Here is a 25,230-nt window from a genome sequence, read left to right on the forward strand (position 1 = left end):
ACACCCATCGCCAGCACAACAATGAATGGCAATGTCCTAAAGCATGCTTGTGAGGTAGCGTAATTGTGCGTATGCAGGATCTTTTCAAGCCATCCTCTCCTTCACATCAAAAGATTCCCATATCTCTCAAAAGCAAATGGTTGCAACATAAAACCTAACTTGCAGTACGATTTGAAGTGATCCTGCCTTATTATCAAACATGTCAGGATTTGTATTCAGTCCGATACTTGGATAAAAAAATGCTTATTAATAGGCCTGCAATAATTTTTTTGCTATATCATTAATTAAACCATAAGAACCTTCGATTATCTCAGAAAATTGATTAGTAGACCTCTCAGAGAGGAGACATCTCTTCCTCAAAAGAAACATTAAGTACTTCTGGTTATATTGTAGATTTAGAAATAAAATACTGAAATAATAGGCATACTGGAGGCAGAACTGTTCCTTTCCCCTCCCCCAAGGTGTTCCATGGGAATAAAGGAAGTACCAGAGGAGATGAATTAAAATCAGAAGTCTCCTTGTGGCTAACACTGAATATCCTAGGTACCTGATTTATCATCAGAGCAAATTAAACTCCAGGGAAATTCTGGATCACTCAACTAAACATAAAGTTACATCAATGATTTTTTTTCTAGAGAGCATCTATATACACTTCAAGAAGTAGTATTGTATGAAAACATTTTAGTAAATGCTAAATAAATCAAGGCAATCAGAATATTGGTCTTACTTATACTGAGTACTAGTTATGTCTTTCTCTGATTCAAGCTCCTCTGACAACTCATTCAACTAATGCAGGGAGGAATAGGAACTAAGAAAAATATCAGACAATGTCTTTAGGAATCACATCTTTTAATAAAGAAGTTTTAATCACATGACCTGAGTTTCCTTAGAAAATATCCTTGATACCTTAAAAAATGTGTCTGCATAAAATAATACTTTCTAATCCAGAGTTTTGACCCATATTTAACCAAAAATAAAATTACAAATAATTCCAATTATATAAGCACATCCAAGAAAGTAATACACTCTACTATATTTTTCAGGTGAAATCCGGTGTTTTTAAAAACTAAAAGGTTATATCTTTCCTGGAGTTAACTAAGAAACTACCTGATTTAGAGAAAACAGTTCTCACGACAATCACTAGCAATGAACCAGGGTTATGTGAACAAGCAAACATTTAAAAACAGCAATGCTTCTGAATTGTAGGTCTGTAAAGTCACCTCAATCTATGTTATAGCTTAAGACTCAATGGTCAGTGAAGATAACCAGCAGATTATAAACAGTCCTCAAAGTTTAATTCGTGTTCAATAATTTAGCTTTCAAAGGCAACAAGTTTTGATAAATTCTGACCCGAGGGACAGATATTTTTCCAGCGAAAGCTTTCTCTTCTGTTCATAACACAGCGTAGTCTCTCTCTAGCATGGTTGTTCTTCATTTTGAGTAACACAGGTGATTACATTCAAATGGCATTTAACATGAATTGCACCAAACTGCCTTATAACTTGGTTCTGGACTGAATTAATTAACTTCTCAGTAGGTGGCTGAGGTAGTGAATATGAGCCTAAAGAAACACTTGACTGCTTAGCCTATCTTATATGAGCTGTCTCTAAGTCAGGGCAGCTTCCATTTCTAATAATAGGACAAGGTAAAATAAATGTACGAGGATCCTAAAGGGTGAAGATAGGGCATTTATAATAAATGGATTCAGTTTCCCATGTACATTCACATCCATTTAAAAAGAAGTTGGGGCACTGTAGACACAAAGGTGGATTTAACAAAACTCAGCAAGAGCTGGCATGTCTGATAGATACTTGTGGAAGACTATTTACTTTGAGAGGTACACATTTGTAATGAAAGAAATGCCTCTCTGCCCTTCTACCATAAAAAGACCATTTTGTAGCCATTACAAATACTATTATCATAGTGCTGTTATAACTAATTTATATCCCAGAGTTTGACGTGTAACTGCAATTGTCTTTCAATATTATCTTTAGCTCATCAAAAATGATAAGATATCTAGACTTTTATGCTATGTATTCCAGTGATCATTATGAAGATCTGACAGTTAATTCCTCAAGTTTTAGTGTCTTAATACACAAGAAAACAAAAGGGACAAAAGGAAAATGTGAAAAACCAGCTCATGATGAGCTGAAATGCCTTTTACATCACAAGGCTTATTTCTGTATTGCAAACTTCCGGGTTAGGAACCGAGAAAACACTTCCTTTGATGAACTCTTTGACGATGTTTAGATTGGTATTCTTAGATTATTTTTTCAACTGTGATGGAAGGAATGTAGAAGACAGAGAGAGGGAAGGTAGAAAGGGACTGAAGAAAAAAAAAAACAATGCTTATGTCTCTCTTTGGGGGATTGTGGCCGGTCAAGCCCAGAATGAACCACAGGGTCCCAGGAAGCACAGCTGAGGACCCCAGGTGGACTTGAGGGGTTCCATAACACACACTGCGACAGGCCTCTGGAAGTCAGGGCAACAGTGCGGGAAGATGGGGTGGTGCACCCGAAGGCCTCCCCTAAGGGCTGCAGCAAGAAGCTTTCATTCCTCTTCAAAGTCTCCCTCTGAGGGCACAGCTGTTAGGCAGCATCTCCGTGAATATATTCTCTTTCTTGTACATCTTAAATCCTTCCTGCTACAACTTTCATGAACAGAAATGACAAAAATACAATTTGGAGATGCTAATACTGCTTTGTCATAAAGGAAGGCATCAATTTAGGGGCTGGTGGGGAAGAATGCTTAAATTCCAGTTTCAGGAACAATCTGGCCTGCAGCATCATCTGCCTCCATAATTTAGTGGCAAAGACATCACAAATGTTAAAGATAACAGTGGGAATTAAAAAAATAAATAACTCAAAAGTAGCCTTTAGATTTTTTTGTATATTCATATACTGAAATGGCAAGCCTGACAGAAATCTGTTTAGGAAAAAAAAATCAATCTTATTTTGGTTTGTTTTGCTTTGGTGTTCAGGTTTTTGTACATGGGACTGCTTCTAAATTCCATCAGGCAAGCATATAGTGTTTTCTTTTTACCAAACACTATGTCTGTCCTGGTGTGGCCAGTCACAGGAGACCTTTTGTATCATTACTCCCTAGAGCTCCACTTCTTCCTAGGAGCACTGGGCAAACACAAAAGTAACCTGGCAGTTACATCACTCTCCATAAATGAAAAAAGACTCTGCTATCTAGAAATAACAAAGCCTCCATTTAAATGAATGTGTTTTTTTTGTTTTTTTTTTTTTGTCGGTCAAGTGTTCATTTTATTTTGTAATAACGTAGTTCTGATCCAAGTAGAGTTCTCGCTAGCTTTTAAAAAGATCTCTGGAGATTAGAGACTGGATAGCAATTTAATTCTTATATTTTTATTTCTTGCAATAGGGTACACTGTGATTGGAGATTTTTAGTGCTATTACTGACACCTTATGGAAACTGTCTTACTGTTTTATCTGAAAATTCACCTTTTCTGTTCTTGTTTATAAGAAGCATAATTATTTTTTAAAAATTGATCTTTTTTTGTTTAAGAAACTAACTCATTTTGTACTTGATTTCATAATTCTATTTGGGTCACTATGATTAACTGTATAGAAATTACCTCTTATGGAAATGATTCCAATGTCATTATTGTAAAAATATAACTTTTTATGAGGAATGTCAATAGAAGACATCATCAACTCTTATTACTAGAAAAAGGAAAACTGATTAAAATTTCTAAAAGGATTAATTCTGAATATTTTTACAGGGGCAAATTTTCCTGATATTTTTGAATCTGCCATCTGCTTTTTAAATAAATCTTAGATAAATTTTAAAGTGTTAATGAGCTACTCACTTCCCGGAATTCCAAAGTCATAGTGAAGATTAGCGCCACATACTGAAAATTAGATGTTAAGGCCATTTCAGTACCGTTTGCCTAAACTAATGGATGTTATGCTTCACTTATGAGAGTTCATGTCAATAGGATTTCAGGGCTCATCAAGGGAACAACTATGAATAGCACATTACAAGTTCCCTTTAAAGATGAAGAATTTAATATTCCAAAATTTATCCCAAGAATTTAAAAGGTCGGGCCTATAAACTAGTGAGTTAAACAATAGAACAGAGCCAGTGAACCATGAGACGACAATTCCAGAATGCTAAGAAGAAAATTTTCTTGGGCGGATTCTATAATTTGTGGTTTGAATAAAACCTTTGAAACATTCCATTAGTATTAAAATTCTCACAATGAGAATATGGCTCACATTTAACACATTTTAAATTACTAGACAATCTCTCCCCCAAAGAAATTTTAATGCTTTCTTCTGCCTAGTGCTTATTCACTGCCTGGTACTAATTTAGGAATAAATTAACCCTTCCAACAATTAGATTATTGTCTACAAACTGCCTCTTGCCCTCTGCAGGGAAAATCACTCATATTCTGAAATCAGAAGAAAAGAAAAAGCCTTTTCTTCAATATAAAATGCCTTTCAACACCTAAGAGCTTATTAATTATTTATGTGAACCACTATCATATTTACCTCTACCTTCACACAATACTACGTTTGTGACATCCCGGAATTAAACCTCACAGTTAGAGATGTTTTTAGACGCTACGTGCATTAAAGGTTTTCTATACTGGCAACCACGATCTGGGGTCCAAAATGTCTTTGATGGATTTCTGCCGTGGGGCTGGCACTGGCTTGGCTTCACAGCCGGTCTGAGTGTCTGTGTGCTCACTATCAGTAAGGCTGTTTCTCCTGGCAGGAAGTAGTTTTCGAGGTGCAGCCATGGGTTTCTGTATGTGGTGCATCGGGGTTGACAGTTTGGCATCTGAAGGTGAAGTCCGAGATACATCTGTTTTTCCCCAGTTGTTCTCCACTGGTTGTTGCTCTGAATTGCTCTGTGCTTTTAAGCTGAATGGAGGTTTATCAGAAGGAGGAAGAGGAGCCCGTCTCTTTTTCCTTTTCCCATCAGGTGGCTGTTCGCTTGCAGGAGACAGTATCTTTTTCTCGATGACCATTTTGTGGTTACCATCAAAAAGTGTGGCCCAAGGAGGTGGGGCGGTTTCTACATGTTGACCAATAAGGAATTGTCCATTTGTCTCCTCAATTTTTTTTTGTATTATATCAGTTAAACTTTCAATTTTCATGGGTGAATCAATGCCTGTAATAATTTTTAGAAAAAAATACATAGGGAAAAAATTCCAAAACAATACACATAAGTTGCTATTTTCCAAACTTATCGAAAACTTAAGATTTCAGCAAGCAATACCTACTTATAAAAACAGCCATACTAACTGATCCAAAAACCAGGATCATTCTCCACACTACAGGTTATGCACACGTGCGCACATACACAGACACAATACATAAGCTATTATACATATCCAAGATACATATATTATAGATATTGTAAAAATACAAACCATATACCTGTGTATAACAGACACACATACAGAGATTTCTAAGTAAAATGATGCTACATGAACACTTATAAAAATTCTATGGGTTAAAAACTAGAGACCATTTAACTTTTAGGTAAGATTCTTTTCAACAAGCTTTGATACACAAATCAGGGTATCTGTAATGGGATCAGAATTCTTTTCCTCAGCCCAGCAAAGTCTGCGTTAAAAGGAGGAGGGTAAGAGGGGAAGGGGAAAAACAAACCAAAAATCCTGGGAAATGAAGTGAAACCTTAGAAGACTTCCACTCACTGATATTCATCTAAGCAACACTGCTTAAAAGTAAAGTCAATAAAACACAGAAAAATTACTAAACACAATTACATTTTAGAATCTGTAGGCTTGTTTTTTCAAAAGTTTCATCAGCTACTCACCTAATATTTATTTTCAGCATACTTTTATTTCATGCTAAGCCTTAAAATCATTTGAGCTTGAACATTGAAACTATGAAATATGCATATTCATAAATTTGTATTATTTCATCTATTAAGCATGAATTTTGTAGTCTATAATCATAGTCTATTTTCATTCATTTTGATTAGGCTCTGAAAATTTTAGCATTTTAATGCCAGCAGAATAAGCTGCTTGAGCACGGACAATGTTGTTTTTGTTACCCTGCAGCTTAGAAAACACAAGCCCCACTTACTCATATCATAGTAGACTGAGGTCGCCTCTTTTGTCAAGAACAAAGGTGGTTTCCGTGGTGACATAATCTCAATTTTCATAAGTTCTTCACAACAGTGCTTCCACTGGCCTAAGTAAGACAGAAAAAAAGCCTGCCTGGCTTAAAACATAAAATATAAAGATATATTTGATTTTCAACAGCTATCAACACATTTCTTCTCTTTGAAAAAAATCACAGTGAATTAAAGCACTGCCTAGAGGAAGCTTGCACAAAAACCTAGTACTACCCAGAGTCTAATTCTGGACATAAAGCCAACCTATTTAAAAAATGAAGTCTATATACAGCTTCTAAGTTAAGACTTCTAGGCTACTACATACTACGTTAGTTCAATAAATGATAATGTAGTACTTGAAAATTTGTAACATGGAAGAAATTTATAGAGGTTCTCTTCTTTTAAACATTAAATGAAATATTCAGTATTCAAGACAGTGAAAAGTAAAACTGATCTCAAATTTAGTTACCTAGAAGGTAGCAGAAGCCATATACGGAAAGGTGTTTCTTGAAAATGGCTTTAACTCTAAAAGTTTTATTTGGGAAATCAAGGACTGTTTATTTAACAATTCCATGCCTTTCAAAATCATCAAATTCTAGAAAAAACACTCATTATAAGTTAAAAGCAGAAAGGTCAGTAACCATAAAGACACATCACTCAACATGCAGAGTTTAATTTGTTTCAGGAAAGAAACTTTAAAGCCATTACTCACTTGGTATAAGACAAAAGATAGTCTCAAATAAATTGCTGCAAATGTCGTTAAAACCTAAAAGTAAGAACTTTTAATTTTACTACTTTAATATTAAAATAAAGTTTTCAGCCCTGTTCCTCCAGTGTAGTTTCAAAAAATTTCATCCTTCCATATTTATTGTTCACCAGCATGTCTGCTGTGCTAGACACTGAGTCAATAAATTAATATTATAAATGTAAGTTATGGAGGTTCATCAGTTGTAACATCCCATCTCACATCAGCAGAAAAGTAACTGTCGTACACCTTTGTGTCTTTCATGGTTGCTTTATGATCCACATTTAGCTTTCTTACATTCTCAGTACCCACATTCAAAATCCAACTTGGTTGTTTTTCATGGCAAAAAAAACCCCTATATTTCATATTTAGTCAAATTATCATTCATTATTACTATTTCTAATAGAAAGTAATATCATTGTAAAATAGCAATGTATGCATACCTTTTAAATGTATCACTTTAAATGGTTGAGGAACACACATACCTTTTGGTATGTTTTAGTATGCTGCTACACAAAATACAATAAACATTTCAAACTAATCCACATGACAGCTCATTAAGTGGAATGAATTCCCAAGCACAAGGCTTCAAAGGCTACTCTCCAGCTTATACATCTAGAAGGATCTGACATTAGATAACTTATCCTTCTTTTTTAAGATAAATGTATAATAGTAAGTTCCCCCCACTGCAACCTCACCCCTTGGGGGCTGAAAATAAAACAATCCTTGTTGACTGGAAAAATAATGAAACACTTAAAAATGGCAAACTTTTCCCTGGCATATTCTCAGACAAATTGCTATGGAGTACAATATTTTCCCTAAATTGATGGATGAAAATAGTTGCTTGTTAAATGAACAGCGGAATTCTAATCATGTTGAAAACTGAAATACAGTGTCACAGTATCCTGTGAGTTACTAAAGGCAGAAGTACAAACGAGGTATGTTCACTGGTCAAGATTTTATAATTGGGACATCTATTTTGCCACTGAATAAATGATACACGTGGTGCCCAATATGCTTACATGAACTAATATGAACTGCTATTCTCTATATGCAAAAGAGTATTAAAGATCAAGAAGTCAGACTGGAGAACCATATTGCCATCCCTTTCTTCTCTGTTTGAAAATAAATAAATTATATTATCATCCTTCAATTCCTCACTATAACTCTGTAACATCATTTCACACAATCTAAAAAATGAAGACACAATAGCATCTAATAGTAGTTGATACACACATTATAAGGTTCTACCATTATTATCTCATTGACCTCTTCTTATTTTTAAACACATAAGAATTATAAAATACCAAAATAATTTCTAAAAATTAGAAGTCTCTTGGAAGCTGGTATTGTGCTGCGGGTTGTTTAGTCGCTGCTTGAGGTACTTGTAACCCCTATGAGTACCAGCTTGAATCCGGGCTGCTCCGCTTTGATCCAGCTTCCTGTTAATATAATGGACTGGGAGAGCAGCAGAAGTTGATCCAAGGGCCCGTGCCCCTAGAGCCACATGACAGACCTAGATGGAGTTCCAGGCTCCTGTCTTCAGCCCAGTGTAGCCCTAGCTGATGCAGCCATTATGGAGAATGAACCAGTGGATGGAAGATCCCTCTCTTGCTGTCTCTTCCTTTCTCTTACTTTAACTCCGCTTTTCAAATAAATCAGTCTTAAACACAGTCTGTTGTAAGCAGGAATCAAACCATAGCATTTAGGAATGCAGTTAAACATCAAGAAAAGGGAAACTGCATGTAAATTATTGATTGATAGGATAATGTTTGTGTGAAAACAACTGAGTGTATATCATTTGTATGAGAACAGCTGAGTGGACAGCATGTGAATGAGAACACTTGGTGGGATACACAAAACAAATGAGTTCCAAACAAAAGTATAGAAAGAGTTGACTGGTTTTGTTGATAAGCTCAATACCTCCTCCCTCATCCTATATGACCCTCAGTGTATAAAGTCTAATGCCACTAATAAACTTCGGCTTTTGACCATCAGTCAGAGGCCATGCGTGTTATTATTGGCTCCGTGCACCAAGTCCATCGCTGCAGGACAGCGACAATTGTTGCCTTTTAAGTTACACACCTAAGATCTGTTGAAATTTTATTTAGTTTTCAGGATTTATTTGTTTATTTGAAAGGCATAGTGACAGAAGAGACAGAGACAACCAGAATGAATGGCAGATCCTCCACTTGCTGGTTCATTCTTCAATGCTGCCCATAACCAGAGATTCCATTTGCATTTCCCATATGGGTGCTTGGGACATGACTGCTGCCTCCCAGGCACATCAACAGGAAGCTGGATTGGAAGCAGAGCAGTTGGATGATCCACCATGCTCCAGAGTACGGGATGTGGATGGAGTGACAGCTTAACCCTCTGCATCAATAAGTGACCTCCACTGAAAGTTCAAACAAAAGAACTACAACGCATGCTGATAATCATGGGGCAGAGATTTAAACATGTATTGAGTGTGTGGAGATGGCAGTTAAGGAAAACAAGTTCTTAAAACAAACAAACAAAAAAATCCCAGAGGATCACAAGAGGAATCGTCTAGTTTAATGCCATAAACCAGAATGTCTTCAAGTCCCAGTTTTCTCATCTGTAGAGCAGAAGAAAGTAACTTCTACCTCAAGGGATGTTACCAGGAATCAACCTCTGGCACAGGAGAAGCAATCAATAAACTTGGCTCCCTTTTTACCTCCTTTCTGACTTTGACTGTAATCCTTGAGGACACCTGGATCTGAGCAGGGCTGTAAAAATTAGCCCGAGCACTGTGGGCATTAATTCTTCATGGTGTTCCAGGAAACAGCATTCTTAAAATATTTTCTAGGATTATTAGTAGGAGATGCAAAAATAACTTTCCATTGTTTAGAAACGGCACTACTACAATTCTACACATTGGCATTTTACAGAGAGAAGATACAGGCTAAATGTGACAGTAGGCCTACTTTGATCAGAAATGTCCTTCATCAAACTTCTCCATCGTAAAACTGCAGATAGTAAATACAGTGTAAATTTACTACCAATGAAGCAAAAAAAAAAACTGCTACAATTTTTGTATTTTTCAGGCTGATTAAATTCTTTAAATTGAGAATTAAATATTAGAATCCTATATTTTACACACTGGAATCAAACTGAATTACTATCAAACTGTTTTCAGAATCCACATCATTGGACAGTATTATTGAAACAGTAAAATCATATGTGTATTTAAAAACAAAAACAAAAACACCTCTTTGGACGATGTGTAAGTTGATTTTATAACAAATATGAAGTTAACAGAAGGCTAAATAAAAATGAGACTCCTTTTGAATAATTCAGTATTTCTGGAACATCATTATCCTAGAAGTTTTTTGTTCCTCAAATGGCTTCATATCCCTTCAATCAAAGACACTGCCTGAAGCAGCCAAAAATCTATTATTTTGAAAGAATGAGGTCTGATTGTTTTAGGGATGAATGGAACTTAAGAGCATGAGAAAGGGAAGCTGGGAATTCAAAGGCACACTATAGGACAGGCAGCGGGAAGGGTGAGAGAACAAAGCATCGGGCACTGATGGTTCACAACCATTTTCTCAAGCATATAAAAATTGCTGCTATAATCTGGAAGATTACAGGTTTGATACTGTAGTATTGTGTGCCACCTTTCAGGTTATGTGAAGACACAATGAAAAGATCTAAATATCTGCTTACTAAAGTCAAAGAAATGCTGCCAGAAGGCTTCCATCCACTTCTGAAGATCTTCTCTATCGTCAACTGTAAAAATCTGAGTGACGGCTTGTCCAGAAACTGGGTTGATCACAGAGAAACTATGCATTCTTTTCTTGGCATCTTTATCCATGACTCGAATTCTGGTTTCCTAAAAAGTGAGACAAAAAATTGGTACATTTCAAGAGGCTATTTCTATAATGATCCAGCAATTTCTTTTTGCCTAGCTACTAGTTTTATACCAAATGTTATCCCTGATCATGTGAAAATTTAAAAGATCCAATTTTGAGAATTTTTCAATATTCAAACCCAAGCATAGGTATTTTTAAAAAGTGAAAGGCATATATTAAAAGACAAATAATATTTCAAAGCATGTAACATTTAGTACTTACACTAAATTACAGGAGATTAAAACATAACCTGTTTTGATTTATCTCAGTTTAAGCGAGTTTGCTATCTTTTATAAGCATCTTAAAATTTGCAATAAAATAAGTATGGCATATCATAACCATAATGTTGATCGTATGTTAGCTGTATTTTGAAGAGTAATATAACAGGAGAATCAGTAAAGTGTTTCTTACTCCAATATTCATGCATACTATATGGTGTTCTCAGCTAACACAGTAAAACTGTAAGTTAGTGTTTACTGCAGTAAAACAGTTAGCTTTTCCTCATTAACATTTATTTCACATGCTATATTCATTTACAAAGCTCGTAGCTAAAGATCCATAAAGTAATATAACCCTCACAATGTCAAAATTATTTCATTTTAAATGCTGAACGCAGCACTGTACAGCCAAGGCAACGATGCCATTTATACTGACAATCTAACCGTTTTTCCGAGTGGTTGTGGGTGTAATACCTGATGACACCCATTGTGTCTGCATGTAGAACAAAAACCAGAAGTCACACACAGGTCCTACCATGCTACGTGGCAAGCTAGCAACTACATGTTTTTTAGACCAAGAAATTCAGGCTCAAGTTCAAATAGTGGCTCGAATAGAACTATTATACAAAGATAGGGATTTGGCTGTCTGTATAATGATTAGTTTCACATTATTTTTAAGCACTACTGCTCAGTAGAAATACAATTTGAGCCACACATGTAATTTACAATTTTTCAGAAACCACATTTCAGAATGTAAAAAAGAAACTGGTGCAATTAATTTTAATAATGTGTTCTATGTAAACCAACATAACCAAGACATCACTTTAGCACATCATTGATGTAAAAAATTGAGATATTTTATATTCTTTTTTTCAGATTAGGTCTTGAAATTTCCATTTATGTTTTCTACTAAAGCACATGTCATTTTAGATGAGCTACATTTTAAGTTCTTAGTAGCTACTAGGAGCTAGTGGTCACTGTAGTGTACAAATATTTTGGCTAGCAGAAAGCTGGTTAACAGCAGGAGAATTCTTCATTGAGTACAGAGGGAAGACAGAGAACATAGTCACAGAGTAGAACCTGCAGATAGTATTATAGATATACAAACAGGAAGTAGAGCTATATGTTCCTGAAAAAATGGGTAAATACAGACAAGCACATAACCAAACAAAGGTATTAAAAAAAAAAAACAACAACTCGAAATTAAAGACAGTTTATTTTGGTGCAAAATATTTTGAAATGCAGGCATACATAGTGTCTTCAAAAAATGTGCGGAAAATAGTTCTCTTGGGACAGAATACTTATGCTTGGATTTATGATGATCTACTCATTGCATACAACTACAAATAAGTAAAATTAGAAATTTTCTTATGTGACAACTGAAATATTTACAAGTGAAGTGAAAATGATCTCTAGGATTTCCTTCAAAATAATTATAGGGTGGAAGCAGTATGTGAGGATAGAAACAGGTTCATACTATTGTCTGCATAAATCATCCTGAAAATTTCCTCCCAAACTACATGTAAATACAAACAATAAAAAAAAAAAGACTATGACTACCTCTTTCTTATCTGTAACACAGATTGTTTATTTATACATTCTTCATAATCACAATGTAAAAATGAATGAGTTCTGAGGCAGGGCTTTAGCCTAATGGCTAGCAGATACCATAATCTCCATCACCTCACTGGGGTGGACACCTGCCTGTGGTTCCTGACCCCAGCTTCCCGATGATGCTAAAATAACTGCATCCCTTGTTATGCAGACCTGAACTGAGTTTCAGACTCTTTGTTTCGGTCCAGTTCAGTTCTGTCTATGGCTGGTATTTGTATTGGACCAGGATGGGAGCATTTTCTCTCTTTCAAATAAAGAAACTTTAAAAAAAAAAGAGTTAAGTGAGTTTGTGGAAAAACCCTTGTTCAACAGCTGCTGTTAAAAATAGGCTTTTTTATGGCGTTCCCAGGCCACAAGCAGAGAAAAGAACGCAAGCTCTCACAATACATGGTATAGGATGTTTGAAATGTATAATGCATACTCACAAATTAGGCCAGGCATCAGGCATGATTAGTATCAGTTTGCTATAATTATTTTCCATTTATATCAATGAATGTCAGATCTAAACTCCAAAAGAAAAAAAATCTGTTTTAAAAAGTTTAACATAATCAGAAAAAATTATTTGTGCTTCATAATAGTTTTGTTTGCTATGGTCCATGATAAATAATGGTCAAAAGTAACTTTGAGATAATTTAACAAAGGTTTGACACACCAAGTACAGTGTGTTGACTTGCTTAGTATAGATTTTATTATTAAAATAATAGAGTGTGTCTAAACCAAGAAAAGACTACTATTGATCTTAAAAACTCCCATTTCTTTTCTTTCTCTCCCTCTCTGAACTGTCAATATATAAAGTTTTGGCTAGCAAATTGCCTTCAACAATGTATAGGATATTCTTCTAAGTAGCCCTTATTGAGAATGTGTTGCTCAACAACAATCATAGTGAAGTTTTTTGAAGTTGAAGCAATCACTTTGAAGTAAATTACCCTTTCAAATTTGGATTGAAAAGGGGAGGGCAATAGCTTTTAGGCTTTTCTTCCCTTAATGTGACTACTTCCACAGATGGCTCCCTCTGAAAATTAATGAACTGACTTAGCCTTCCAGGAAATGCCACTTAGAAGGACATGAATTATATCAGGGAACAGATCCCATGATCAAAATAACAGTTTATTTATAGACCCTAGCAAAGGTGAAACAAAATTATTATTTTTCTAGGTCAGGAGAGACAAGAGACAATCAAAAGAAGAGGAACTCTGATTTCTATTTAATGTTTGACATTACTGAGCTTAAACATATCTTAGAGACCTAGCATTGGATATAAAAATGAAAAGCACTATTCTTTAAAGTTTTACTTGGTATTGCTTGCTGTTATTACAAGATTCCAAACTAGTGTTCATGAAAAACTCTTTATCTATGTAAAGAACATAATAATAGAAGGTGTCCTTCTGAAAGTTACAAAGCAATCCAGCTTCTATTCAAAAGCCAATTTGAAACATAAAAGAGATGTTAACTCGTTTTACTTATTTAATATAATTTTATTTGAAAGCTAGGGACACAAAGAAAGATCTTCCTTCTCCTGGTTAACTTACAAAGGCTGATAACATCCAAGGTTGGGTCAGATCAGACCTAAGTCAAAAGCCTGGAACTCAAGTGTGGGTCTCCCACACAGGTGGCAGGAACCCAGTTACTTGAGCCATCACTGCAGCTTCCTGTGCAACGGCAGGAAGCTACAACTGAAAGCAGAGCTGAGACTCAAACCCAGACATTCTGATCCAGGATGCAGGTACCCCAAGGCACATCTTACCACTACAGTAAAGGCACTGACCTTGAAGAGGTATTCAAAAGCCTATGATTTTACCACGAAATGAATGAAAGTCTGGGAAGGGAAGAGAGGGAGAGGGTAACACCAACTCCAATACCAATACATTACTGAATACTGGTTCTTAACCTCAATTTTTTTTAATTTGAAAAACTTGTAATTAAGAAATTAAGCATTTGCTCTATTTTTTTTTTCAGGAGGGGCTTATGTAATTCATCTTCAGCCAATAAGAAAGTGTTCCTTTAAAAATGAACCCCGGACAGTATATGGATAAAAAAGGACAATAGCAAGCAGAAAAAAAAGTCATGTGGAACCTTCAATTTCATTATCAATGCATGTGAGGAGAATCAAAGTTTGCTAAAACATTTATGTAAAAGATTGCTAGACTTTAAAAATACACACATAGTGGAAAGGTTATCGCTTCACTGACCATGGCTAACTGAAGGTAAGAGCTTGCATGCAACATCAACAACCCAACAATCCAATGTTATGTGCCTCCTAATAGGAGGCTCTATGTGGTAACTGTCATAATTCCTGAAGTATCCTAGCACAATGTATTTAAAATAAATTTTACCAAATCTTCAGATCTCACTCACAGTTCAGAGCAACAATAGAAGATACATCATCCTGAATAACTTTAAATTGAAAACACAACTAAAAGAAAATTTAGAGAATGGGGAAATTTGAAAGTAGTTTGGATATTAGATGACAGAGGGGAATTACAGCAAATGTTCTTAGTTGTGATAATAATAGAATTGTGTATACACATTACGTAAATATAAAATATATGATTTCACTTTTGTTAGAGTTAATATGCTAAAGTATTTGTGAGTGAAATGACATAATTTGGAGTCTTACGTTGAAATGATTAAGTAAAAAAATTTAGACAAGTTAAGATGACAAAGTAAAGCAAACATGACAAAAAGCTAATTCTTGGATTTAGAAGGTATGAGTAATCACATAACATTTTTTTCTATGCTCTGAATTATTTTATAAATTCAGCCAAAAATATTATAACTGGAGAAATAATTGCAGCATGCCAATGCTTTAAAAAATAACAGAGACTTGCATTATGGCACAGCAGGCTCAGTTGCACTAGCAATACCAGCAACCCACACAAACGTGCATTTGAGTCCTGGCTGCTCCGCTTCCAATCCAGCTCCCTGCTAATGGCCTAGGAGAGCAGCTGGAAGATGGCCCTGTGCTTGGGTTTTCCCACTCAGGTAGCAGACCCAGATGGAGTTCCTGGTTCCTTCATGGTTTTCTATCTGTGCCAGTCTCAGCCACGGTGGCCAGCTGAAGAGTAAGTAAGTGAATGGAAGGTCTCTCTGTAACTTCATCATTCAAATAGTATTTCTTTTTTGCAGTAGCATCTGGCATATATGAATCAGATTAGTGACATTTACTAATAAGCCGGATGTTTTCAGAAGAAGAGAAGTGTTCAAAGGGAACATGAGGTATAGATAGGAAAGAAAAAATTTCTACAAGGAAAAGGACAGAGGAATTAGTGGTGGAGAAAATTAAGATGGCAAAAGTTCCAACTCTGAAATTAACATCTAAATTGTATTGATTAACTTTAAAATTCTTCCTTGTACTTCAAGCGAAAGTCATATGTAACAGAAGAGATATTTAAGTCATCAATCCTTAGGGCAAACATAACCCACAGTGTTCCCAAGTCTATATGAATAGCAAGATTGGAAATTTTCCTGTGCACATATACTGCTCAGTGATGGAACAACTGGCTGGACTTCCTATAGGTGCTGGTTGAGACATCTGAATGATGGCACCGACTTCCTACAAAATTCAACTGCTGCCTCCCAGCCAGCCTTTATGACCACCAGGAAAATAAATCAATCAAAACAGGCAACTCAGGTCATGGAAACACTGTTGTCAATTGTCTAGAAGAGGATCCTTGTCATCGCACAGGAAACACAGGTGCACTGGCTAGCAGGACAGAACCAACTAATCATGATCATCCTCTGGAGGCAGTGTTGTGGCTCCCTGAGCTAAGCTGCTGCTAGTGATGCCAGCATGCTGTACTGGAGCACAGGATTGTTCCACCTCTGCTATGGCTCCCTGCTATTGCTCCTGGAAAGGCAGTGGAACATGATGCAAGTACTCAGACTCCTGCCACCCACACGGGAGACCTGGGTGGACCTCCTGGCTCCTAACACAGGCTTGCCTCAGGTCAGATTCTGATGGCAGTTTCAGGCTTGAATTAGCAGATGAAAGATCTCTGTCTCCTTCTCCCTCTGTCTCTCTGAAGCTCTGCCTTTCAAATCAACAGACAAACCTCTGGAATTTCCATAGTAAAGAGTCAGCATTTACTATCACCTACAGGTCTACTCTGGCTTCAAATTCAAGAAGTCAGTCAGAGCTTTTTATTTCATTTCTTACATTCAAAATGTACTTAGAGCAGTTATGAAACCATACAATTTTCCTTTCTAGTCTGGCAAGTTGTACCTGATTGCTGAGCCATTTCTTCACATATAGAACAGAAAGCGTATACTTACAAAACAGGGCTGTGACATCTGTCTTGCCTACCTTAAAGGTTAAGAGATAAAGTGAGAGCATCTCCAGGATTGTCTTCAAGCAAAAGAAATGATGATGTTTAAAATATCACTTGCTTGAATTGCATTTTAATTGTTTATGATTATCCATATTTTATGCTGTGACATTTAAGGAAAAATAATTGATAGAGTCCCATTCTAGCTATGTAGTAAAATATACATTAGACAAAATCTTCTATTTGGAGCTCTCGTCAAACATATTTATCCTCAAGCTAATGAGAATTATTCATACAGATTTCAGATCCGTCTAAGAAGGGAACTGGTCTGAACTTCTCACAACTGTCAATGAAATGAAAGGCCAAAAGAAAAAAAAAAGGGGCAGAAGTTAAAGGGCACATTGTGGTGAAAGCAAACAAAACTTACAATGACCAAGTACCATTCTGGAACTTGATGATATCTTGGATCAAACAATAAATAAAAATCAGAACATGTTGGGAATTGTTAGGGCAACCTACTCTTAACATTATTAGAGCAACAATAAATTTGAGTGTATGAACAACATGGTTATAAATAAGAATGCTATTGGTTTTAAGAAAAACATGCTGAACTATTCAGAGAAGAAATGTTCTGCTGTGTGAAACTGATTTTCAAATGGTTTAGAAAGAGAATGTTCTGAGGAAAAAGAAAGCAAATGAGACACGGTGTTAATAACAATGTGTGAGCCTGGATGAAGGGGACGTAATATTTACTATTCTACTCCAACTCTTTTGTGCTTTTAAGATTTTTACAATGACTGCTTGAGCTGTGGAAAAGGGGAAGGATAACACTGCATAAGCAGAATATAAAAGAAGATACTTAAAACAGTAATTAACAAAGCTAAGCTAGTTTTTAGAGTTTTTGCAATGTTATAAAAGTAATGAAAAAAGTATGTTAGTTTTTAACAAAGTGATAAATTTCATAAACCTAATTTTCTAAACCAAAATAAATTCACTCTGCAATAATATTAAAGCATTATTTGTACATTATTTAAGGGCAATACTAATTTTCTAATTATAAATTCTAGAATGCCATAAAAATTCTAATAAACACTTGATTTTGGTAACAGTTGAAGAGAATTTAAAGACAGTTGGATAAAATAAGCCATGTCTGCCTTATTTTCTATAGAAGTTTAGATGAAAAATTGTAACTAAATGGGAACAATCGCTTTTGAATCAAACCAGTATATAAATCCCCAGGTATATGGCAGATTCTCAGAGGTGTAAGATTACTCTGTTCATGCAGCACAAGTACTCAACCACTCTAACCAGTCAGGCTTTTCTCTCCTGACAGATGATTGGACAACGGCCCATAAACACCAAAAGAAACCAGAAAGAATAAACAGGAAAGTCTGTTTGTGGTTCATTTGAATATTAACTAGAAAGAGCATCAGTGTAACGTGAGCTAACGACTGATGTGTATAAAATCTTTTAAATCAGTATATTCATGAGAAATTTAAATGTCCTGTTAATGTAGTGACATCCCTTGCTTTAAATTTTATTTACTGATATAGATTTCCATTCTAATGTCTCCTTAGGAAATACACAGGCTTTTCCTTAATGGGCAAGCTCTAACAGATCAAATAAAGACAGATTAAATTGTCTTTCATACTTCTTTTAAGCAGTCTTTCCCATTTTTTTTTTAATGACAGGACAACAATATGAATTGTGTGACTAGGAATAAATGTTATAAAATGACAAACTTCCTTTCAAAATAGCAACTTATTTACCTTGTTAATAGGCACTATCAAAGTTGGTTCCACTTTAGCTTCGATTTCTTCTGGACTGTAAAAGCAACGCAGCTTTCCACCTCTCAAAACACAATATAACCTTCTCCAACTAGGCAGACCTTCCACCACTTGCTGGAAAACAGACAGACATTTCAACTTCCAATCATCATTTCCCTGACTTTAAATTCACCAAGACACTTAGGTTATAAAAATTAAACTAGACTTTTAGAACCTCTAAAATGCAACAGAATTACATATGAATTTGTTGTACAATAATTCTAACTGTCCCAAATCCAAGAGGAAGTTAATATCAGAAGTTTGGAATTCTAAAAAGCATTAAGCAGAACGAAGGTAATGATTACCACATAACTCTTACACACATACAATCATAAATCAATGCAGTTTTTAAAAAAAGCTAGCCTGTTAAAAATTAGTGCTTAGAATACTGCAGCAATTTATCAAATGACTCAGAAAAACTATAAAAATAACACTGCATGTTCAAAATACAATTTTTCCTTTACTGTTCTCAGAACATTAGAAACTGTTGACAAGTGTAAGAATGCAAATTTTTCTTTCCTCCTAATGGAATCTTTTAGAAAAAGCTATTGATTCATTGAAGCCACAATTAATTATTTACTGAATATAAATAACTTGGGTTATAAATAAGTCAGGAAGAGGTGGCACAGAGGCAGCTTTGCAAGCCCAGAGGCCTAAGCTGTGCCAGGAGAAGTTCTGGCAGGAGGATCTTGACATGAGAGGTGCTGGGGAGCCCTCGTCGGTTCTACAAGGAGCCTCCCTGCTGCTGATCTTCCTCTTCCTGCTATTAACCAAGAGGTAGTTCCAGGGCAAGACGTGGCATTCGACTCCTTCCCTTGCCATCCTTCCCGCCCCTGCAACCTCTGCCTCAGCTTATGTCAGATAACAGTCAGGAAAATGACATTTAGAAAAGGACTTCACAAAACTACTTTTCAATATGAGAAGGTCAAACAAGTGCTACTGAGTTAAGACTGAAAGCAGAACTACAGTTGTTGTAGGGTAGTGGCAGTCTCTAACCTGCTGATTAAGAAATCCTGCAAAGGCATCTTGAGCCATACAAGCTGGCTGGGCGACTAATCGGCAGCACATGTTGCCATAGAGGGGAAGCCAGAATGAGGACTCCTCTATGGAAAGGAGAGAGAAAAATCACTTACAAACACATGTTTATGTAAGGTCACCACACATTGTGCATCCCTTTTACAATATGTTCATTTATGCATGAATATACTTTAAAATTTGTACATAAATCTTCCGGTATCATATTTAATGACAAAATCAAATGAGAGAGCAGTGACAACAACATGATATTAAACTGATAGTTTATAGCATGCTATCACCCGGAATAAACATGGACCTTCTAGTGTCTTGATCTTACTTGATCTTAAAAGTAATTACCCAGTGGAGATAGTTCAGAAAATATAAGTAACCTTAATTAACACTAAAGCATTCTAATAAAATGATTTATGTCTGTCATATTTTATATCTTGCCCTTCACTATAATACTTAGCAAGGTAATCCTCTGAATAATACATTATTTCAGAAAACTTCAGATTATAAGCAAATTTTTTCATCTTTCTTGTTCACCTCACCTTTCTGAAGAATTCACCCTTAAGCCCCAGGTGTAATCCCCAAAATGTACATCTGTACAGAGTTAGGGAGAGAATCATGCTGTGGTGGGCAGCTGCTGAGGCCAGACAGGACAAGGAGAGGTAAGAGTGGTCCTGGAGGACATCTGGCAGAGGCACAGCTGAGCTTGGGGCGTCTGTCCTGGGCAGTTGTGACGAGGATGGCGTGTGGGTAGGGCAGCTTCAGCGCTGGGTATTACAGCCCCAGGAAGGTGAGCGCTCAGGAAGCTGTCCACACAGGAGGCAACTCAGCAGGGTATTCGAGCCCAAGATTAGGAATGGAATCCAGGCTTCCAGGCAAGAATGGCAGAGTCCATGAGCTGAAATGTCCTGACAGGCTACCCATCAAACAAGCACTCAAAGAACAATGTCAAAACGTCATCTCAAACGGGTTCCCACTGGCCAGGATGGGGAGAAACTGAACCTCAAAACAAGCAATAATATTCATAGATGACTATACACCGAGTAAGAGGACTGCCGGAGTCCACACTGATGTAAACAGATCAGGCAACAGACTGAACATCCAGTGAAAAACAGCATACTTGCACTTTTAAAGTTGACTCCCAATCCCCAGAAATAAGTATCAACTACAAAAACAAAGAATAGAAGGGACAACTGTACAGCAGAGAAGTGTGAGCAAACAGCATCTTAATCAAGTGATCAAAGTGAACATCACTAGGATTGGGACAACTAAACTCTATGCTACATGAAAGGACACCCTGAGGATGCGGCACCACTTGTGCGGGATCTCTGCCAGAAACAAGTACTCCGAATCTCGCTCGGAGAAAACATCCAACCAGTCTGAAATAAGGGACTTTTAGACGAAACCATCAAGTATAATCGTTAACAATGTGAAGTTCATTCAAGTCAAAAGACAGACACAGGAACTGGTCTGAGCAGAAGGAAACTAAGACACACAATGATAAGCAAAATAAGATTCGACTGTGGGTCCTTCAGCCGCAGAACATCATTGGGACCATGGATGACATATGAATGGAGTTGGAGGCCCAGATGGTAGTATCACATTTATAGCCATTTCCTAACATGGATTGTGCAGTGATACAGCCAAAACACACATGAACACATCTGAGGTTAAACAAGGACCATGTAAATAACCTGTTCACATGCATTTTTTTTTTTTTTGGAGTACAGTGTGTGGGGGGGTGGGCCTTGTCATTTAACTTGCAACTCTTCTACAAACAGATGGCTTTTAAAAATTCTTGCAAAAAACACTGAGATACCCCTTTAGTGTAATGTATATAAATTCCATGTAAGTAGGTATTAACTCCACATTTGCATGGAAAGAAAGTATATGTACCAGGGTATAGTAAAATTCATGAATCAGAAAAATATTAAAGTCACTTTACCCCTCTTAGTAGTGCCTAATGGCTACCCAATGACTGTAATAATTGCTTATTTAAAAGCTTTAGTAACTCTGGAAGAAATACTGTTTTGCTTAGAAAAAAATTATTTTAGTATGAACATGATGAACATAAACTGTAGCCAAGGACTGGCACCGCAGTCGAAGGAAAAAGAACAGGCTAAATGAAGAGCGCAAACAAAAACAAGGGGTGTAGTTTGGTTGTAAACACCGTAGCACCAAATTCTACTATAGGACACTACATAACAAATTTCCTGGGGGTATTTCCATCTCTTAAATTAATATCATGTTGAAGCTAGCATTACTGCATAGTGGTTAGGGTCCCAGCTATTCCACCTCTGCTCCAGCTCCCTGCTAACGTGCCTGGGAAAGCAGTGAAAGATGGACCAAGCACTTGGGCCCTAGCCATCCACGTGGGAGACCTGGATGGAACTTCAGGCTCTTGTCTTCATCCTGGCCCAGACCAGCTCTTGGAGGCATTTAGGAAATAAACCAACAGATGGAAGATCTCTCTAATATCTCTCTTTCTGTAATTCTGCCTTTCAAATAAATAAATCTATAAAAATAAATACCCCACTAAATCTCTTTTAGAAATAAAAGGGTTGAGCTGACAGAAATAAAGGCATAAATTCAAGGCACCCAATGATTCCAGATGCAAAAATACAAATAAACAAAGATGCAAGAAATGCCCTTGGTGGATTATGAATGTAAAGCTGGAAATCAAATTTCTTTATGTAGGTCATTCCAGATTGATGAATGGCTTATATTTTAAATATCTGTAAATTAGTTGCTTTTTAAGTTGGAATGCATTTCTTAAAGAAACAGAATCATACAGTGTTTGGATTCTCAGACAGTACATATTGTACAATCCAGTAGCCAGTAGTGTGTCTGGGACCTAGACATCACATCTAATTGTGCCTCTCTGGTGAAAGAGTTTGGATTACATCGCATGCCAAAGAAAAACAAAATTCCTTTGTGACTACAGTCCTTGAAGAGGGACAGTGAATGCAGAATTCCTTGCCACATACCCTACAATCACCAGCTGCCTCTAATCCAGGTTTCTTTCCAGCCTGGGACCACTGTGCAATACAACAGAGTTACAGCTTATCTATACTCCAGAGAAGAAATATGCCATCTAGGCCGGTTATTTAACCCAAGTACCAGTCACCCAGGTTTAAAAAAACAGAACCTCTCTTAGGTAAGCGACTATTAGAACAGCTTCCCTTGTGTCTGGCCAGAGAGCCTCTCCTAACTTCCTACCCAAGGCAGTTTCACTCCCCAAAACAAACACCCCCATTTCTCACCACTGCCTCTCAGTGCTTGTACAGTAATCAAAAATATTTCATTCCTTTCTAGCCAAGGGAAGTGTTAGGACAAGATGAAATGAAACAGGAAATGAAACAGCAGTTTGTTTTTTCATTACACTTAAAGATTTCATATAACTCATCCATAGTTTCAAATGGGGGAACAAAAAAGCTGAAAAACGACAGCAGAAAGCAAAACACGGGCTAGAGGAAGAACACAGATAACATCTCAGTTCCGCTCAAGTCAATCCTCACGTCATTTGACTATCTTCTAAGAAGTGTAAGAATGTCTTGGTGATAAATATAAACCTAAGATACTGTTTTTGTTATTTCCTTCAATTAGCAAAAAACCCAAATTGTTACAATTTTGAGAAATCTGGTAGTGTCTCTTAATTTATAGGATACTGGCATAACTTTACTCAGAAAAATTATATTACTATATGCATTAATTGTATTAACATGTTAATGACTGAATTAGAGGATAACTTTTCTACATAAAATTTTCTTAAAGAGTTCTTTTTCAAACTTAAACACTTAAATGTATGAAGATTTCTAGGAATATAATATTATCTACAAGAGGTAAGTATTTTCCTAGTTCCTAAATTTGTTCCGTGGAATCTACATGTTCCAATGCCAAGTTTTAGGCTGTTACTGTCCTAAGCACAGGTCCTTTCCCGATGTTGATACCTATGTACTGTGCCTCTCTCACAGAGAGCGAGCTGTACTCTCAGAGTGTTGAGCTGAAGGAGAGACCAGCAACATCTCATGGGACACTGAGGATGACTGAGGGATCTGTGGTCACACTGACGCTTCCTTAGGCAATTGTATTGCTTCCTACCATTTCTCACCTGAGTGGTCAAAACACAGTGTGGCCGCTCCTCAAGCCCTTTCTCTTCACACAGTGTAGTTTTTGGCTTTGGGTATTTTAACGGTAATCATGCTTGATAGTGGAAGTACAGCACACAGACTACAGTCTGTCTGCATTGTTTGAAGTCTCGCTAGACCACCTGCTAGCTACTTGATCTGGCAGGTTACTTACCATCCATAAAATATGAAGCATAATGAAATGAGGAACTTGTAAGTATCACAGAGCCCGCCGGTGTAAGGGCTACAGTGTGAATACAAGACTGATGATTCCAGAGTCTCCACTAGTGATCACCTGATCCTTCCTTACGAGTACATCTCAGAGAGATTAGTAGTGAAAACTACTTTAAGAGTGTTTAGGACAGTTCCTGACACATCTCAGGCATGCAGAAATAGTGGAGATCATTAGTAATTCCAGAGAATGCACACAAAGGGAATAGTAACAAACGTTACCAGGTTTCTTGATAAAACTGATAATGCAAATACTGTTGAAGACTTCAGGATTTGGGTGACCGCAGGCTAGACTGTTCAGTGTAATCCTCTGACTGAAAAATTATAAAACACCATGAATAAGATATATTGTAAAATTTTTCACCAAAAATCAGAAGTAACACCTCTAAAAAGAAATGACCAGGGTAGGAGCTGGCACAGCAGCATAACAGACTAATCCTCCACCTTCAAGAACCGGCATCCCACACGGGCACCGATTCATGTCCAGGCTTCTCCATTTCCCATTCAGCAACCTGCTTGTGACCTGGGAAAGTAGTGGGGGATGGCTAAAGGCCTGAGGACCCTGCACCTGTCTGGGAGACTTAGAAGAAGCTCCTGGTTCCTGGCTTCACATTAGTTCAGCTCCAATTATTGTGACCATTTGGGGAGTCAACCAGTGGATGGAAGTTCTTTCTCTCTCTCCTTCTCTCTGTAAATCTTTGTTTCCAACAAAAAAATTCTTAATAAAAAAAAAAAAAAACACCAAAAATTCTCAGGACGAACCTGAGGAGAAGTGAGCAGCAGCAGGTTAAATGAGCACAGGAGCTGTGTTTGTCCCAAGAGTATTTACCAACATCAACAAGTCTGAGTTTATATTTGTTAAACCTTCAAGAAGAGGGAAGCAGGAGAGAATTTGAAACCCAGAAAATTAAACCACACAAAGAGAGTGGTTTAGCTGGACAGCCTTCCTATTAATTTGACATCCTGAAGAGGCCAGCCATAGCACAGCGTAGGGATGAATAAGAAAACCAACGCTGTCACTAGATTGTCCAGCCTGAGGGTAGGTGGCGAAGCGGCCCAAGCAACAGGCCTGGACTGACAGCCTTCCAGGTCCCTGCCAGGAGCAAACAGAGATACTGCACATCAACATATCCCTCCACGTAAAATTCCAATTACACTAACAGAGACAGAAAAAAACTAGAAA

At 36.8% G+C, this 25,230-nt stretch overlaps 1 protein-coding gene across 1 annotated transcript in view; it reads right to left on the reverse strand.

Annotated features, from left to right (window-relative positions):
- Nucleotides 1-2,940: 2,940 nt before the first annotated feature.
- Nucleotides 2,941-25,230, reverse strand: part of RTKN2 (rhotekin 2) — a 56,753-nt gene continuing 34,463 nt past the window's right edge. Inside the window, exons 8-12 of the mRNA XM_058671380.1 lie at nt 19,660-19,766; nt 18,607-18,738; nt 10,556-10,721; nt 6,090-6,197; nt 2,941-5,145 (exon numbers count right to left, since the gene is read on the reverse strand). Of these exons, the coding sequence (XP_058527363.1) occupies nt 4,613-5,145; nt 6,090-6,197; nt 10,556-10,721; nt 18,607-18,738; nt 19,660-19,766 (1,046 nt within the window). The 3' untranslated portion in view covers nt 2,941-4,612. The remainder of the gene's footprint in view (nt 5,146-6,089; nt 6,198-10,555; nt 10,722-18,606; nt 18,739-19,659; nt 19,767-25,230) is intronic.

This window comes from Ochotona princeps, chromosome 13, assembly GCF_030435755.1.
Source record: "Ochotona princeps isolate mOchPri1 chromosome 13, mOchPri1.hap1, whole genome shotgun sequence".
NCBI lineage: Eukaryota > Metazoa > Chordata > Mammalia > Lagomorpha > Ochotonidae > Ochotona > Ochotona princeps.